The 17,501-nt window shown below is 45.6% G+C and overlaps 1 protein-coding gene across 5 annotated transcripts in view; it reads right to left on the minus strand.

Annotated features, from left to right (window-relative positions):
• The window catches only part of WNT7B (Wnt family member 7B), a 138,255-nt gene that overhangs the window by 29,681 nt on the left and 91,073 nt on the right, over positions 1-17,501 (minus strand). For 4 of the 5 annotated variants that reach the window (XM_083181302.1, XM_083181301.1, XM_083181300.1 and 1 more), the window contains one exon: positions 5,008-5,234. In XM_083181302.1, coding sequence (XP_083037428.1) covers positions 5,008-5,234 — 227 coding nt within the window. The remainder of the gene's footprint in view (positions 1-5,007; positions 5,235-17,501) is intronic. The other variant, XM_083181303.1, reaches the window with a different exon arrangement.

The raw sequence follows: 17,501 nt of genomic DNA on the forward strand, positions 1-17,501 counted from the left end.
TCAGTCAGCCCCGTCTCTAGTCAGTGCAAAAGGCAACCCCCATACCGGCAGGATAGGAACGGGCAACGCAGGCTAATGACGCATTACACAGTAACGTAGGAGGTCTGTATATGCAAAGAGGGCAAGGACTGGCTATCATTGTCCAACCTGCACAAGGGCTGCTCTAAGCCAATTCAAGAATTTTTTGTTGCTATGGGTTACCACATATCTGTACTGTTAGTAAAGAATTTTTCTAGCCCCTGCCCCCCCAATCCCACACTCTACATGCCCATTACCAGATGCTGGTTAGGACCCCAGGTATCCGGATGATAGGTCGAGAGTATTTAAGTCGAAATGGTCAAAATGAAGTCACATGCAAAGGTCGACATGAGTTTTATTGATTTTTTTTCTAACTATTTAACACTTAGCTTTGCATGTCGACCCCCATCGGGAACAGTAAAGTGTGTCCAGTGCCTGAAGCATGACGAACGAAGACGTATACTAAATTAGGGCCCATAGGTTAAAATCTACAAATTAACACCAAAAAATTAGCGTGGAAACTTTCACGCGTCGATCATTTCTACGTCGATTTTTCAGCTATGTTGCCTGTCGACCTTTTGGGGTCGACTTAGACACTGTTGACCTTTTCGCTATCAACTTACTCTACCACTTTCAGGATTTCATGGGGCTGTAGGCCAAATCCTTGTTACGGCCACAACCCTTCAGCCACCAAAGCTGTTTAGTAGTGTTCAGCCCTCTCCACCCCAACTCAATAGACCACTTATATTAGTGAAGCCTATTTTTTTTTTTTTTATTTATATAACAATATATTTACTGGGAGCACATACAATCAGTGGCGTAACAACAAATTTTGCGCCCCAACCTCAGGAAAATTTCAGCACCCTTCAGTGAAATTAAGAACCCGCGCCCTGCCTTACCCCTCCGCGTCTGTGGCCGGGACTGGCAGATCTACTTGTCTGCATCCCGACACTCCTCCTGGCTCCTTATGAAAAATGTCCCTCACAAAATGGCTGCTCCTAACAGCAGACCGTTTTTAAGGATGCTAGAGGACACAGCCGCTGCCTCCTCTAGCATCCTCAAAAACTGTCTGCTGTAAGGGGGCGGTTATTTTGTAAGGGACATTTTTCATAAGGAGCCAGCCAGGAGGAGTGCCGGGATGTAGACTAGTAGATCAGTGGGTTCCGACTCTTGGCCACAGACGCAGCAGCAAGCGGTGGTGGGATAAGGCAGGTCCCGGCAGGTGGCAGCGTAACAATATCCTCCGCAGACCACCCGCGCCCACACTCAGTGCCTCCTCGCCATCCCGGGGTCTGCAGCACTATTGTGAGTTACGCCACTGCATACAATACATGTATAGAGGTGCAGACTTCCCGGCCAGGGTTGACCGTGTAAACTCAACGGGTCATGAACTTAACTTATTGCAAATTGACATTTTTGTGGAAAACTTTACGTAAACATCCAAACGGATACATTCCTTTGCCGCGGGTATCATCAGTGCTTGTACAGATAACCACTCTTTCTATAACCTAAGGCCTAAGCTGTCAGTAGGACACATTCCCCTGTTCCATAAAAGGCGTACAGTTCCCGGAGCACTGACGCTGGCCCTTTGATGGGAGTTCGTGCCCGATGGCGGTCCACGGGCTATTTTTCTTAGTTTCATCTTGAGTACATATGCACTGACATTGTTTTCTCTGCGGCTCTTCCTGAAGCTTATTTAAGGCCTGACACGTTGTTTGGGAATCTTGTATCACTGTAGCACTCATTCAGCCGCTGTCTCAACATATTCTGCAAGGGGGCTGGGTTTTTTGTCTTAGATAACCTCTCAGTGATACATCTCCTACTCACATGCCCAATTAAAGGGGAACAGACAAACAGAGAACATAGGGCCAGATGTACTAAGCTTGAAAAGTGATACAATGGAGAGTGATAAACCACCAGCCAATCAGTTAGTAACTGCCATATCACAGGCTGGGTTTGAAAAATGACAGGTAGGAGCTGATTGGTTGGTGGTTTATCCATTGGCGGTTTTTACCTATGGGCTGGCAACAGTTATCCGGAAGGCTGACCAACAATATCTAGGTCAATAGTCAATAAGTCAACACTATATGGTCGAAAAAAAGAACATGCTGGTGATCCTGGCAACACAGAATGGGCTGGATATCAACAGAAGACAAAGAAAGACACAGGATCCTGTCATGGTAAAGGAAAAACACTTCAAAACATTCAGCCAAGTAAGGAACACTCCACAGTGGGGAGGGATATCATTATTCAAGTCTACTATAAAAAAAGAAGACATCACAAAATCAAATACAGTAGATTTTCCAGAAGGTATAAACCATTCACAATCCTCAAAAATGAAAAGGCCGGATAAGACTTTGCCCCCAAAAACATCTAAAAAAGCCAGATCAGTTCTGGAACAGCATTCACTGGACAGATGAAACTAAGATCAACCCGTACCAGAATGATGGGATGAAAAAAGTATGGAGAAGGCTTGGAATGGCCCGTTAGCCAACGGACTCCACATCTTCTGAAACACACAGTGTGATGGCATGGACAGACATGGCTTCCAATGACACTGTGTCGCTAGTGTTCATTAATGATGTGACAGAAGACAGAAGCAGCCAGAAGTGTATAAAGATAACCTGCCTGATCAAACTCATTTGAATTCTGTAAAGTTGATTGGATGTTGCTTTAAAGTACAGATGGACAATGCTCCAGGACATACTGCGAAAGCAACCTGGGTGTTTATAAGACACAGAAGCCCAGAAGTGGACTATTCTGCAATGGACAAGTCAGTCTAAGCGCAACCCAATCGAGCAGCATTTTGCTGACTGAAGACAACAGAACCAGGATGAAACAACATCTGAAGACAGCTGCGGTAAAGGCCCAGCGAAGCACAAAATTATTATCGACCATGTATTAAAAATGAACATTTTATTTATGAATATGTAATTTTTTTTCAATTACATTTCAGTACGTGAACACAGGGGACTGTGTATAAAAATGGTTGCAATTCTAAAATTTTTCACACGATAATTTTGTACATCCCCTTGAATTAAAGCTAAAAGTCTGTCCTTAGACCGCATCTCAATTGTTTCATTCCAAATCAATTGTAGGGGCACAGGGAGCCAAAATGAGGAAAACTGTGTCAGTGTCTATGTATAGGGACCTAACACAGTTTCCCTGTCTTTATCTACCACATAATGCAGTAATCATGATAAATCATTAGATAACAAAAACTCTCAATAGACAACAATAGCAGCACTGCCACCATATAAAATATCTGTAAACTATTAAAAACATTTTTGTTTTTCTGCTGCAATTATATAAGAAAGCAATTTACTTACAGGCAAATACCAGACATGTTACAAGACACAGGGGGACATGTATCAATTCTGCCAGAGAAATACAGTTGATAGAGATAAAGGGGGAAATTTACTAAAGGAAATTTGTAAAAAAAATAGGTGTATTTGTATCCAGAAATACACATATTTTTGACATTTACTATCCCGAAAGTACGGCAATTCGTATTCATATTGATGTGCTATCAATACGAATAGGAATCGCCGTATTTTCGGTATAGTAAATGTCAAAAATAATTGTATTTCTGGATACAAATACACCTATTTTTTACAAATTTCCTTTAGTAAATTTCCCCCAAAGTGGCAACTAATCAGCTCCAAACTGTGATTCTTCAACGTCACGTTACACCACTTTTCCACGTTACGCCTGCAACACGGCAACTACGAGCTGATTGGTTGGTATCGAGCTGATAATGTTGATTGAGTCCTCACTACTTACATTTAAGCTGTAATGTGTATTGAACTGTGGTGCTCTTTATTTGTACTGTATTTTTGTTATTTATTCAATGTTATGCCAAGCTTTGGTACTTGTTTCCTATCTGGGCGCCTAGGTTTTCTACGTACGGCACCGTAATGAAATCTGATCGCATCGCATCGTACACATACACGATATTGAACGATGCGATCCGATTCGATTTCCCATAGGAAACAATGTGAAATGGCTCAATTTAGCCAAATTATCATAGGAACAATAGTAAATGGGCCAAAAACACCCCTGAACATTGAAATGTCCCCCCAAAAGTAGTTGACGCCACCCCGCCATCAACGTGAACCCGAAGCGTGGCGAGCGCAGCGAGCCCGCGAGGGGCGGCGGTACGCGTCCTCCGACCTTTTCATGCCCTACTATCCACTAGGGCGTGGAGTGAGAATAGAATAGTGTGGCGAGCGCAGCGAGCCACCGAGCCCGAAGCGTGGCGAGCCCCGCGAGGGGACGCGGATACCTTCACAGTTATCCGCGTCCCCTCGCGGGCTTCCCAGGTGTCCATGGCGACGCGGACACCTGGGAAGCCCGCAAAGGGACGCGTTTACCTGTGAAGGTATCCGCTGCGCTCGCCACACTATTCTATTCTCACTCCACGCCCTAGTGGATAGTAGGGCATGAAAAGGTCGGAGGACGCGTACCGCCGCCCCTCGCGGGCTCGCTGCGCTCGCCACGCTTCGGGTTCACGTTGATGGCGGGGTGGCGTCAACTACTTTTGGGGGGACATTCCACTGCTCTGTGGGTTTTTTTGGGGTTTCTGGCCCATTTACCATTCTTCCCTATGCTGATTTGGGTAAATTGATCCATTTAACATTGTTTCCTATGGGAAATCGAATCGGATCGCATCGCATCGTTCAATATCGTGTATGTGTACGATGCGATGCGATCAGATTTCTCTACGGAGAATAGCATGGTGCGCAATTAACTTAGCGGGCGCCCAGATAGGAAACAAGTACCCAAGCTTTGTCTCCCTGTATTGTTCCTTTGTACGGCGCTGCGAAACACTTGTGGCGCCTTATAAATAAAATTATAATAATAAAAATAATATCTCTCTATAAGGCCTGATACATCTCCCCCTCACTGACATGACGCTTGATGACTGAACAAAAGACATACAGATGAAGTCATCTCGCGTCACACACTAGACACATAGAAGCCTCTTACCTACTCGTAGCTCTTGTCCGAACACCGTCCTTTCTCCAAGTGCTGAGCAGTTCCATCTTGAGTACCGGAACTGATACTGGCATTCATTGATCCCCATCTGTGCCCCTTCTCCAATAACTATAATGGCATCTGGGCGGCTCTCGCAGATGGCTCTTTGCCGAGGCGCCAACCCTGGAATCTTGTTGCAGATTATATTTGCTCCCAAAGCCACCACAGATGACAAAGCTCTAGAGAAAAATAAAATGAGCTATCAGAGATGAAAGGCAAGCGCTGTGTGCAAGAGTGTGAGCATTCTAAGCGAGGGTGAGCATTCTACATGAGAGTATTCTGCATGAGTGTGAGTATTCTATGTGATTGTAAACATTCTGAGTCAGGGTGAGCATTCTGCATGAGGGTGACCATTCTAAGAGAGTGTGAGCATTCTACGTGGGTGCGAGCATTGTATCTGACTGATCACTCTGTGTGAGAGTATTCTGCATGAGTGTGAGCATTCTACGTGACTTTGTTGCCGGGTGAGTATTCTGCATGAGGGTGAGCATTCTGTGAGAGTGTGAACATTCTGCTTGAGGGTGAGCATTCTATGTGAGGGTGAGCATTCTGCACATGTGTTCGCATTCTGTGTTACTGTAAGCATTCTGCGTGAGGGTAAGTATTCTGCATGAAGATGAGCATTCTGCCTGAGGACACCCATTCTACGTGAGGGTGAGCATTCTACAGAGGTGTGAGCATTCTACGTGAGTGCGAGCATTCTAAGTGAGTGATCACTCGGTGTGAGTGAGCATATTCTGCATGAGTGTGAGCATTCTATATGACTGTGAGCACTCTAAATGAGTATTCTGCATGAGTGTAAGGATTCTACATGGATGTGAGCATTCTGTGTGAGGTGAGTGTTCTGCTTGAGTGTAAGCACTCTACGTGACTATGAGCACTCTATGTGACTTTAAACATTTTGCATGAGTGTAAGCATTCTACAGAAGTGTGAGCATTCTTCCTGAGTGTGAGCATCAGGATTACGGTGCACAGTGTGTTCTGTCCTAGTAAAGCTCTCTCTCTTTCTCTCTCTCTCTAGATATAAATTATTGCTATCCAAACCAGGAATGGGACATCGGCAAGGAATTTTTACCATCTCCCAAACATCGATCTATTGAGGCCTATTGTCCCCTTACATATATAAGAGGATTGTTAAGTGTTGATGACAAACATCGATATTAGGGCTTTCTCATCCCTTACGTGGCTTGTGGCCTTCACACAGTAGTGTTTCTGTGTTCCTACTCTGTGCTGTATTGCATTGCTGCCAGGTGTCCGGTCGAATCCTTAACTCTACTGTCTGCTGCTTGGACCAGATGTTTGCCCCTGACCCCTTCATTGCTGCACAGCTGATTGTTCTGCCCTCCTGATAGCACGGTTCATTATTCTGCACACTTCTACAGCAGACCTCTGAGTGCTTATCTCTGTGCTTGCCATTCCACCTGCCCAAATAGTACATCCTATTCTGCTGGACATTACTGGTGGCATGTCAGCTTTTCCTGGTGCCTCATCACCACTAGGACTGCTCTAAACTGCCGCAGCATCACTGGCCAAACACTGGTACTGCACCCACATTTTCACATCACACCTTGGGGCAGATGTATTAAGCCTGGTGAAGCGATAAAGTTGTCATCTCAACTTTATCACTTCACCAGGCCAAAGACGGTATAGGCAACATAAAAACCTGAGACATGCATCAATAGATAAGTGACGTTATATTAACCAGCCAGGAAGCCCTTTCTGACTCTACCTAGGTATGCACTGCTTTGGAAACGGAACCGAGGTCCTCAAACTTATGGCTACAAGACCTCTATGGATATAATATTGTCAGGTGACAGAAGAAATAGACCGGAGGTATGAGTCCTTGCTATGGAAGTATCAGTAGGGAATTCAGGGGAGCAAGCACCCCCAGTACCATTTACTTGGGGGGGGAGTGAGGGACCCTTCCAATACAAAATAAACGTAACTCTGTCTACAAACATCACAAAAACACTTAAATAAAACAACAACATAACAGATGGGTATATTAAATTTGAGAGATTTATGAGTCAGACATTTTTGAGAGATGGTAAATGTGATTATCTGTGAATATATTACGGAGATAAAGGAGATTCCACGGGGGTGGAAAAGAATCTCCAAAACAAGAGACATTGAAAGCTAACAACACAAACAGTCCTAAATGAAAAACACATTGCTGCCCTTAATAAACGGATAAAGAGCCTGATTCATGGTTGGCTCAGTGAGCAGTGAAATTCGCGGCTTACCGAGGGCTGAAACGTCGGCCGCCGGCAAGCTAAATCCCGCCCCCATCGCCGTGCGAATGTCCATCCACATGCCGCGTATGGGTGAAAAATCCCTCAAATCCATCTAATGATTGTTCTCGCACAGATATAAATCAGTTTCATCTGACTTTTATCTGGGCCGGAGGTAGCTGCGCAGGCTTGGGAACGCCTGCGATCACATGTTGACGCCGAGCGTTTTTCTGTGCGCACCCACCGTATTTGTTGGCACGCCCAGGAAACACTGGGCATCCCCATGCACCAATCGACTTCTTATTTTTTAGCACTCTGAGTCTAGAAGATCATAGATAGGATCTGATTTGTTGCCCATAGCAACATCCCATGTGAAGTAGAACCCCCATCTTAGTACATTTACCCCTCAGTGTCCAAATCATAGTCAGAGGGTTAAATTTACTAAGCTTCTAAAATTGGAAAGAGGGGATGTTGCCCATAGCAACCAAAAAAATCCTATTGCATCCTAGAAAATTATAGACAGAATCTGATTGGTTGCTAGGGGCAACATCTTCTCTTATCATTTTAGAAGCGTTAGTAAATATATATATGTCTAGTGTCTATGAGTCGCCGAATCGCTGCCACCTGCTGGCAGAGAGTGAAACTACATCTCTTTCACACACATGCACAAACACAGAAGGTAGCAGACAAGCTTTCAAAGCTTTTGCTTCGAGCGTACTTACTAGTACTTAATGCTAGAGGGATTTCTGACACATATTGGGCCTTATTTCCAGTCAAACATTTTCTTTTGAACGTGTATGCAGTGTCTATTGGCAACGCACACCTATGTTCATTACCTACTAGGGGGTTGGGAGAGGGGTTGAAATGAGGGCATTGGAAATATTTTGCCACACAAATGAGCCGGTATGAACATGCACATCTACTATACCCTGAGTAAGCAGCCATTTTGTAAGCCAAAACAATTATGATTGTGCAGCCTATCAACTTACTCATGGCTAGTGACATCACTAAGGCGTGCAGGACTTCCTGCCCCGGTGTTATTACAAAATGGCCACCTCCACTGTGTCCTTGCAATGGATAAATTTAAAGAGAACTAGAAACTTCAGAAAAAATGTGCGCACCCCGAGAATGAGTAATAAATGATTTATTGAGCTCACGGCATAGACAGTGGCTCCCCTTTTACTACAGTATACATAATATTACATATATTTGTTGTTACACTTCATAATCATCACTATGCTGACCTGGAAATGACTGCCTTAGTAGGACGCTTTATGTTTTTAGCCCATTCCGTGACTTTTCTCGGCGGATAAAGATTATCGTCCCGTCTCCTTGTCAGTTTCAGGTTGTTTTTTTTTCTAAAGGAGAAAGGGGGGAGGGGAAGCCATCTTGTTTTCAGCACTAAGTGCTCTGTCTGGCGCTGAAGCAACAACAGATATTTATAGTGTAAGGACCTCACTGAGCATGTTGTGACAACACCAAATCTCCGGAGTAGCCTAAGCCCCGTGTTCTTAATAGCCACTTACAGTGGAGGCTGGGATGGTGGCTGCAATGCCAACATTGAGTGAGGCGGCTAATCTGCCAACTAAGGTCATGAGGCGATTGGACTTCTTCTGTTTTGTGCCCACGCCAGGCCTCAAATTGAGGACAGGCCGCACAGGTCCACGTTTATGTCTGTAGTGGTTCAGGAGGCCACTATCTTCCCACTTTGAGGAATATTTACTAGTTGTTGGGTTTCAGACCCAATAATTCTAAGTTCCATGCACTACAGTGGGGCGTCACGGATGGTGTAATGGTTAGCATTACTGCCTCACAGCACTAAGGTCATGGGTTCGATTCCCACCATGGCCCTAACAGTGTGGAGTTTGTATATTCTCCCCATGCTTGCGTGGGTTTACTCCGGTTTCCCAGGACAACCTAAAAATATGCTTGTAGGTTATTTGGTTTCCAACAAGATTAACCCTAGAATGTCTGTGTGTGCGTGTACATGTGGTAGGGAATATAGATTGTAAGCTCCCCTGGGGCAGGGGCTGGTGTTCAAATATTCCCTGTACAGCGCTGCGGAATATGTGTGCGCTATATAAATAACTGGAAATAAATAAATAATAGTAAGAAATTATATCTGTTCTTCATATGAAAGAACAGGGGCTCAGAAATGATCCAGTCCCCAGAATGTGTAAAAAGTTAAATGATCATTTCACTTCGACTTTCACGCGGCCCATTGCGCGCACATCTACGGCGGGGTAGTGTTCTGGAGACGCCTTGCCCTTTGTGAGCGAGCAAGTTGGCCAGTACACTAATTGGGGTAACAAACAAAGTAACACCAAAAAACCTATACACATTTGTGTCATCCATTTCTTGTATCAGCCATTTTCTCGTGTTGACCTTTTTACCGGTCAACCTATACATGTTGATCCAATGACCCTGCCAACCTTTTCACTCAGTCGACCTATACAATAAAAATGATTTGTGAACAGGTGCGCACAACACACATGCAGCTTATCAACACTTTAAGGTGACATCCAATAATCACCCAATAGAAACATATGGCAAAACAAATGGAAAAACTGAAGAAATAGCGCTTGTGGTGTTCTCAAATAAAACTCAGTTCATGTGAAGATAATCACAAAGAGTTAATGTCACCAAATGCCGGTATCCATGAATAAATGGGATAATTGCTGGTAGGGTCCTCAAATAGTAAGGTCCTCAATGATGGTGTATAGTATGAAATGACACAATGAAAGAAAAATAGTGCAAACCTTCTTAAACAAATAAATTTAATAAAGATGTGCACTTACAATTTATATGCTTCATATAAGCATGTAGATAAAAGTCGCTCAAGGCAAGACTGCGGTCCAACAGATGGTTCAGGGGCACAGAACTCACACCAGGTCCGGATACTGGGAGAAGTTTGAAGCCCAGGAATACCCACAGCCAAGTCCGTTTGCAGCGATTTAAACAATAAGTGTCTTATTGTTTAAATCGCTGCAAACGGACTTGGCTGTGGGTATTCCTGGGCTTCAAACTTCTCCCAGTATCCGGACCTGGTGTGAGTTCTGTGCCCCTGAACCATCTGTTGGACCGCAGTCTTGCCTTGAGCGACTTTTATCTACATGCTTATATGAAGCATATAAATTGTAAGTGCACATCTTTATTAAATTTATTTGTTTAAGAAGGTTTGCACTATTTTTCTTTCATTGTGTCATTTCATACTATACACCATCATTGAGGACCTGACTATTTGAGGACCCTACCAGCAATTATCCCATTTATTCATGGATACCGGCATTTGGTGACATTAACTCTTTGTGATTATCTTCACATGAACTGACTCAGTCGACCTATGCCATATTGACCCTATGGGATCAACCTATTGCCTGTCAACCTACCCAATGACCCAAAACCAGTATATGATGCAGTGGGACTTGCTTGTTCTCCTAGAACGTCTGGTGGACTCACACATCATGACCACCTGGAAGGTTAATTTTAAATGCTAGTGGGCTACAGGACCTCTGATATCACAAGCAGGTGACATGGCACAACAGGTGGAGGACCAAGCTCCGAACATGGGAGACCAAATGTACCATTGCGGGCTCCCTTTGTTCACCACGCTTCAGACATGGTGGTGAGCAAACCTCCGCTTTGCTCGCCAACTGGTTACTAAAGGCAATAGATGGTGATGTGGATAGTGCTCGTGCCTGACCACCAACCTTTCCCCTCCCCCTGGCATCACGTGATTGGTCATCAGAGATCATTTAGCCCACGCGGTTCTAGAAACTACTGTTACATCACTCTATACTCCCCGCCCACTTCTCTCTGCTTCCTATTGCTGGGGTTTGGGTTCTGTACAAGGAAAAAGCGGGCCAAATGTAAACCCCTATAAATCTCAGCAAAGGTACCCTAATCCAGATAGGACAATATTATAATCCAGTATACGGGGAATTTCTGCGGGTGCACGAGCTTTGTTCTCTCTCCTCCACCTAGATGCGGATAATATTGGACAACTTTATTTTCATTTCCAATTTTTCAAAACATAGCTATGTTTTCATGTCTTCTACACGCTGGTGTTAAAGTTACTCGCCCTACAGAGAAGTATAAGCCTACACAAACAGACTCTGCACGTGTTCTTAAACGGTTGGGAATTTCCATAGGTAAAAAAAAATTCAATACATTAAATACACATGGTTAAAGGGGATCTAGTGATTGACTGGAGGAATTACGCTGTAAAAATAACAATAAGTATTGAAATAACTTCCATACGACAACCACGTTAGCATCTCAACCACCAAGATATACAATGAGGTCGCCACCAATGTAACATCAGATTAGCTCCGACTGCTTCTCCAATGACGTGACTGGACGATGCCTTGGAACATCCCAAACAAAAATCCCCTAAATATCTAGGACCGGGTTCTCAGCTACAGTCTCACAGCTGATTGAGCTACATTTATTGGTTAAGTCATAACAACTTTATACCACATTGTATGTAGCTTTGATGCTGCCTTTAGGCCACAAAGGGCGCTGATGTGGAGATGTTTGGTTCATCGTGGCCAGACGTTACTTCGAAAGTTACACATACAGTATAAATAATCCGGATGACTCAGCGTACTCTCATTCCGATACCGTCCGCCCCAATCACATCAGCGCCGTACGGGTTTTTAGAAATTCTCTCACATGCATTTACGAAAAACTGTGCATTTACGTGAGCGACAGCATCTGTGTGCGCTAAACCAGTGACTACTGATAGAGGTGATCTGCCCTCTTGGCGACTTATTTGAAGGGGCTGTATCGATGCAACGCAGTAAAATGTAGAAGTCGTGACTCCTGACCAAAACGCATACAATTATTGTAATGTGTATGGGCACCTTTAGATACACATGTTAGGGGGTTCGACCCAGCCCGGGTCATTGCATTAGATATGCAGGTTAGGAATGTGATCCAGCCTGGGAGATTGCATTAAATATGCAGGTTAGGGGTGTGATCCAGCCTGGGGAATTGCATTAGATATGCAGGTTAGGGGGTGTGACCCAGCCCGGGGCATTGTATTAAATATGCAGGTTAGGGGGTGTTACCCAGCCCGGGGCATTGCATTAGATATGCAGGTTAGGGGGTGTGACCCAGCCCGGGTCATTGCATTAGATATGCAGGTTAGCGGTGTGATCCAGCCTGGGGAATTGCATTAGATATGCAGGTTAGGGGGTGTGACCCAGCCCGGGGCATTGCATTAGAAATGCAGGTTAGGGGGTGTGACCCAGCCTGGGGCATTGCATTAGAAATGCAGGTTAGGGAGTGACCCAGCCCAGGGCATTGCATTAGATATGCAGGTTAGGGGGTGTTACCCAGCCTGGGAGATTGCATTAGATATGCAGGTTATGGAGTGACCCAGCCCGGGGCATTGCATTAGATATGCAGGTTATGGAGTGACCCAGCCCGGGGCATTGCATTAGATATGCAGGTTAGGGGGTGTTACCCAGCCTGGGAGATTGCATTAGATATGCAAGTTAGGGGGTGTTACCCAGCCCGGGGCATTGCATTAGATATGCAGGTTAGGGGGTGTGACCCAGCCAGGGGAATTGCATTAGATATGCAGGTTAGGGAGTGACCCAGCCCAGGGCATTGCATTAGATATGCAGGTTAGGGGGTGTTACCCAGCCTGGGAGATTGCATTAGATATGCAGGTTATGGAGTGACCCAGCCCAGGGCATTGCATTAGATATGCAGGTTAGGGAGTGACCCAGCCTGGGGCATTGCATTAGATATGCAGGTTAGGGGGTGTTACCCAGCCTGGGAGATTGCATTAGATATGCAAGTTAGGGGGTGTTACCCAGCCCGGGGCATTGCATTAGATATGCAGGTTAGGGGGTGTGACCCAGCCTGGGGAATTGCATTAGATATGCAGGTTAGGGAGTGACCCAGCCCGGAGCATTGCATTAGATATGCAGGTTAGGGTGTGACCCAGCCCGGAGCATTGCATTAGATAGGCAGGTTAGGGGGGGTGACCCAGCCCAGGGGATTGCATTAGATATGCAGGTTAGGGGGTGTGACCCAGCCTGGGAGATTGCATTAGATATGCAGGTTAGGGGGTGTGACTCAGCCCGGGGGATTGCATTAGATATGCAGGTTAGGGGTGTTACCCAGCCTGGGAGATTGCATTAGATATGCAGGTTAGGGGGTGTTACCCAGCCCGGGGCATTGCATTAGATATGCAGGTTAGGGGGTGTGACCCAGCCCAGGGCATTGCATTAGATACAGTATGCAGGTTAGGGGGTGTGACCCAGCCTGGGAGATTGCATTAGATATGCAAGTTAGGGGGTGTTACCCAGCCCGGGACATTGCATTAGATATGCAGGTTAGGGGGTGTGATCCAGCCTGTGGAATTGCATTAAATATGCAGGTTAGAGGGTGTGACCCAGCCCGGACATTGCATTAGATAATCAGGTTAGTAAGAGTGACCCAGCCTGGGACATTGCATTAGATATGCAGGTTAGGGGGTGTGACCCAGCCCGGAGCATTGCATTAGATATGAAGGTTAGGGGGTGACCCAGCCCGGGGGATTGCATTAGATACACAGGCTAGGCTGTGACCTGCGTATTGATATATATAATATGTCATTAGGTTGAACCTATTAAGGTCGACATGCATTGAGTCGACAACTGCAGGCTGACAAGCCTTAGGTCGACACCTGAAATAGGTCAATATGGGTAAGGTCAACAGAGTCGGAAGTTCGACACAAGGTCGAAATGAGCTTTCACGTGGTTTTTTTAGCGGGATACGGTCATTGGGTCACCAGCATGATTATAGACAAGCATTGGGTCAACACCATTAGATCGACATGCATTTAGGTCGACATGACTATTTTTTTGGGAACTTGTTTCCTAGCACGGCGCCCACGATATTCAGTCGTATGGCATTTTATGCATTGTATCGCATCGCATGCCATATACCCGCATGCGATGCATACGATGCAATGCGATTTTAAATTGTATAAGCACCCTAATGGGTGCTTACAATGTTAAATGCACCCCCACGCCACCCCCACTATCAACGCCAACCCGAAGCGTGGCGAGGGGCGGCGTTACGCGTCCTCCGACCGTTTCATACCCCCACTATCCACGTCGGCGTGGAGTTGATTTTATATAGTGTGGCGAGCGCAGCGAGGCGAGCGCAGCGTGCCCCGTGAGGGGACGCTTATTACTTTACATGTATTCCACGTCCCCTCACTTCGGGCTATATAAAATCAACTCCACGCCGACGTGGATGGTGGGGGTATGAAAAGGTCGGAGGACGCGTACCGCCGCCGCTCGCCACTCTTTGGGTTGGCGTTGATAGCGCGGGTGGCGTGGGGGTGCTTTTAACATTGTAAGCACCCATTACGGTGCTTATACAATTAATAATCTTATAGGGGGGACATTTAACATTGAAGACACCCATTAGGGTGCTTATACAATTTTAAATCATATACCATTGTATATGGCATACAATGGCATACAATGCGATGGTATACGATTTTAAATTGTATAACATCGGCGCCATCGCGTAACATCGCATTGCATACCATTGTATGGCTTATGGTATACGATGCGATGGGCGCCGTGCTAGGAAACAAGTACCGTTTTTTGAGCCGACATGTGCCGACAGGCGGTATTTCATGCCCTACCATCCACTAGGGTGCGGTGGAAGAATAAAATAGTGTGCCGAGCACAGCGAGCCATGCGAGGGGATGAGGTGCTATGTTTTAGTGTTTATGTTGACTGTGTTGACATTCAGGGTAAAAAAAAAAAAGTAGACGTTTTCAATGTCGACCTTACCCATGTGCACATAATGACCCTGTCTACCTTCCTGCATGTCGACCTTAATTCATGACGACCTAATGGTGTCTGACAACTTGCTGGTGACCAACTGACCCACACTCTTTTTAGCCGACATGTGCCGACAGGCGGTATTTTATGCCCTACCATCCACTACGGCATGGTGGGAGAATAAAATAGTGTGCCGAGCGCAGGGGACGCGGTACACTTAGACGGTGTCTATATCGACTGTGTCGACATTTGGGACAAAAAAAAAGTGAAAAACCCATGTCAACCTTTTGACTGTCTACCTTCCCATTGTTGACCTAATACTTATGTTGACCTTCCGACCCTGTAGACCTTCTTACCCATGTCGACCAATTCCAGGCCTTGAAGGCCTGTCGATGAAATGCATGTCAACCTAAATTGGGTCAACCCAATGACCCATGCCCTGCGTATCTAATGCAATGCCACAGGCTGAGTCACACTTTCTGACCTGCGTATCTAATGCAATGACACACGATGAAGAATAAAGTCTGGAGATTGGAAATACCATCGACATGTACAAGACACATTGCATCAGATCACTCAGCTATGCGGAAGACTAGACGATTAAGCAGTCACTTTTTTACACAATATTTGCTCAGCTTGAGCACATGGTAAATAACACAACAATACAGCCGCAGAATTCCAGACACCCATTCCTCAGGAGCGGCTAATTGGCACTCGCTGGCATCAACAACCGTACCGTGTCCCGTATTCATACGTGCCAGCATTTCAGCATTGTTACCAGGGGACTTTATTACCTGGCGGAGGGATCTGAACACATCACTCTCAGCACTGTCTACTCTAGATGGTCAATGGTGTGGAGAATTGTGGACCGTTGTCAAATATAATACCCATCCCTCATGTACTGCATTCCCTAATTCTATCATCAGGGAATCAATTCAATGTGTAGTTATGAACTAAAAGGGGAATATCAGAATTATAGACAAATATGGAAGATAAAATAGATGGGTGCTAGGGGCAGCTTAAGCCCGGTGAAGTGATAAAGTGGAAGGTGATAACACAGCAGCCAATCAGCTCCTGTTATTTTCCAAACCCAGCCTATAACTTGTCAGTTAGGAGCTGATTGGCTGCTGAGTTATCCCCGGAGAGGAGACGGTCAGCATCACTTCTGGGGGCGGGGCCTGATGGAGAAATCATGAGTCGCTGCCCCCAGTAATGCAAATCCAACAATATGTGGGTCTCCGACGAGGGGCAGGGCTAAATATGCGCCATTTGCATATATAGCCCCGCCTCCTTCTGGCAAAACCCAATTTAAAGCTTCATGAGAGGGGAAGGGGAGCAGACATAGGTGAAGGTGGACAGGTGTCTAGGTCGACATAGGACAAGGTCGACATAGCGTTAGGTTGACATGGGTTAGGTCCACAGGTCGGAAGGTCGACATGTTTTTTTTTTACTGTTTTTTTTTTACCCGAATGTCGACACAGACACAGTTGGAAGGAAACCGCAGCACCTCGCATCGCTCACTTCGCTCGCGATGCTTCGGGCACGGTGCCTCGCTGCGCTCGGCACACTATTTTATTCTCACGCCCTAGTGGATGGTAGGGCATGAAATACCACCTGTCAGCACAAGTCGGCTCAAAAAACAGTAAAAAAAACAATGTCGACCTTCTGACCTGTCGACCTAACCCATGTCGACCTAACGCTATGTCGACCTAAACCCATGTCGACCTTGTCCTATGTCGACCTTCACCTATGTCGACCTAGACACCTGTTGACCTTCACCTATGTCGACCTAGACACCTGTGGACCTTCCCCCCCTGTCGACCCAATGGTGTCGACCTAATGACTGTCGACCTAAGTGTGGTCGATAATTCGACCGTATGCCCACTAGACGCATTCTATTAAGGGACACAGAAATGGGGAACATTGCCAAGCTGTGCAGCACCCAGGCAGCCATTCAGTGGCGCCACATGGTGATTGCACAGCCAACTAGGTAGCCAGTAACAGTACTGATATATATATATATATATATATATATATATACTAGATGTACTCTAATGAGGGACAGGTACATGGGTAACATATAATTACTGAGCTGTGCAGCACCCAGGCAGCCATTCAACAGCACCACATGGTGATTGCACAGACAGCACCGTACATATAGAACAGTACAGGGTACACAGAACCAGACATAACACAATTAAAGCACAATTATTAGTACACAATACAGCTGAGATATAGGGAAGGAGTGAGAATAGATGCAGGTATAGATTGTAGGTGAGCAAGAGCTGTAATTGAAATGCAAGAAGAGTGCTGTGAGAACAGGAGGGTAGAGGGCCCTGCTCTAAGGAGCTTACAATCTAGAGGGAGGGGTAGACAGAGGGTGTGGTATAGGGGTCCAACAGTCATTATCCCGACG

Source organism: Crinia signifera, chromosome 4 (genome assembly GCF_055691185.1).
Source record: "Crinia signifera chromosome 4, ASM5569118v1, whole genome shotgun sequence".
NCBI classification, from domain to species: domain Eukaryota; kingdom Metazoa; phylum Chordata; class Amphibia; order Anura; family Myobatrachidae; genus Crinia; species Crinia signifera.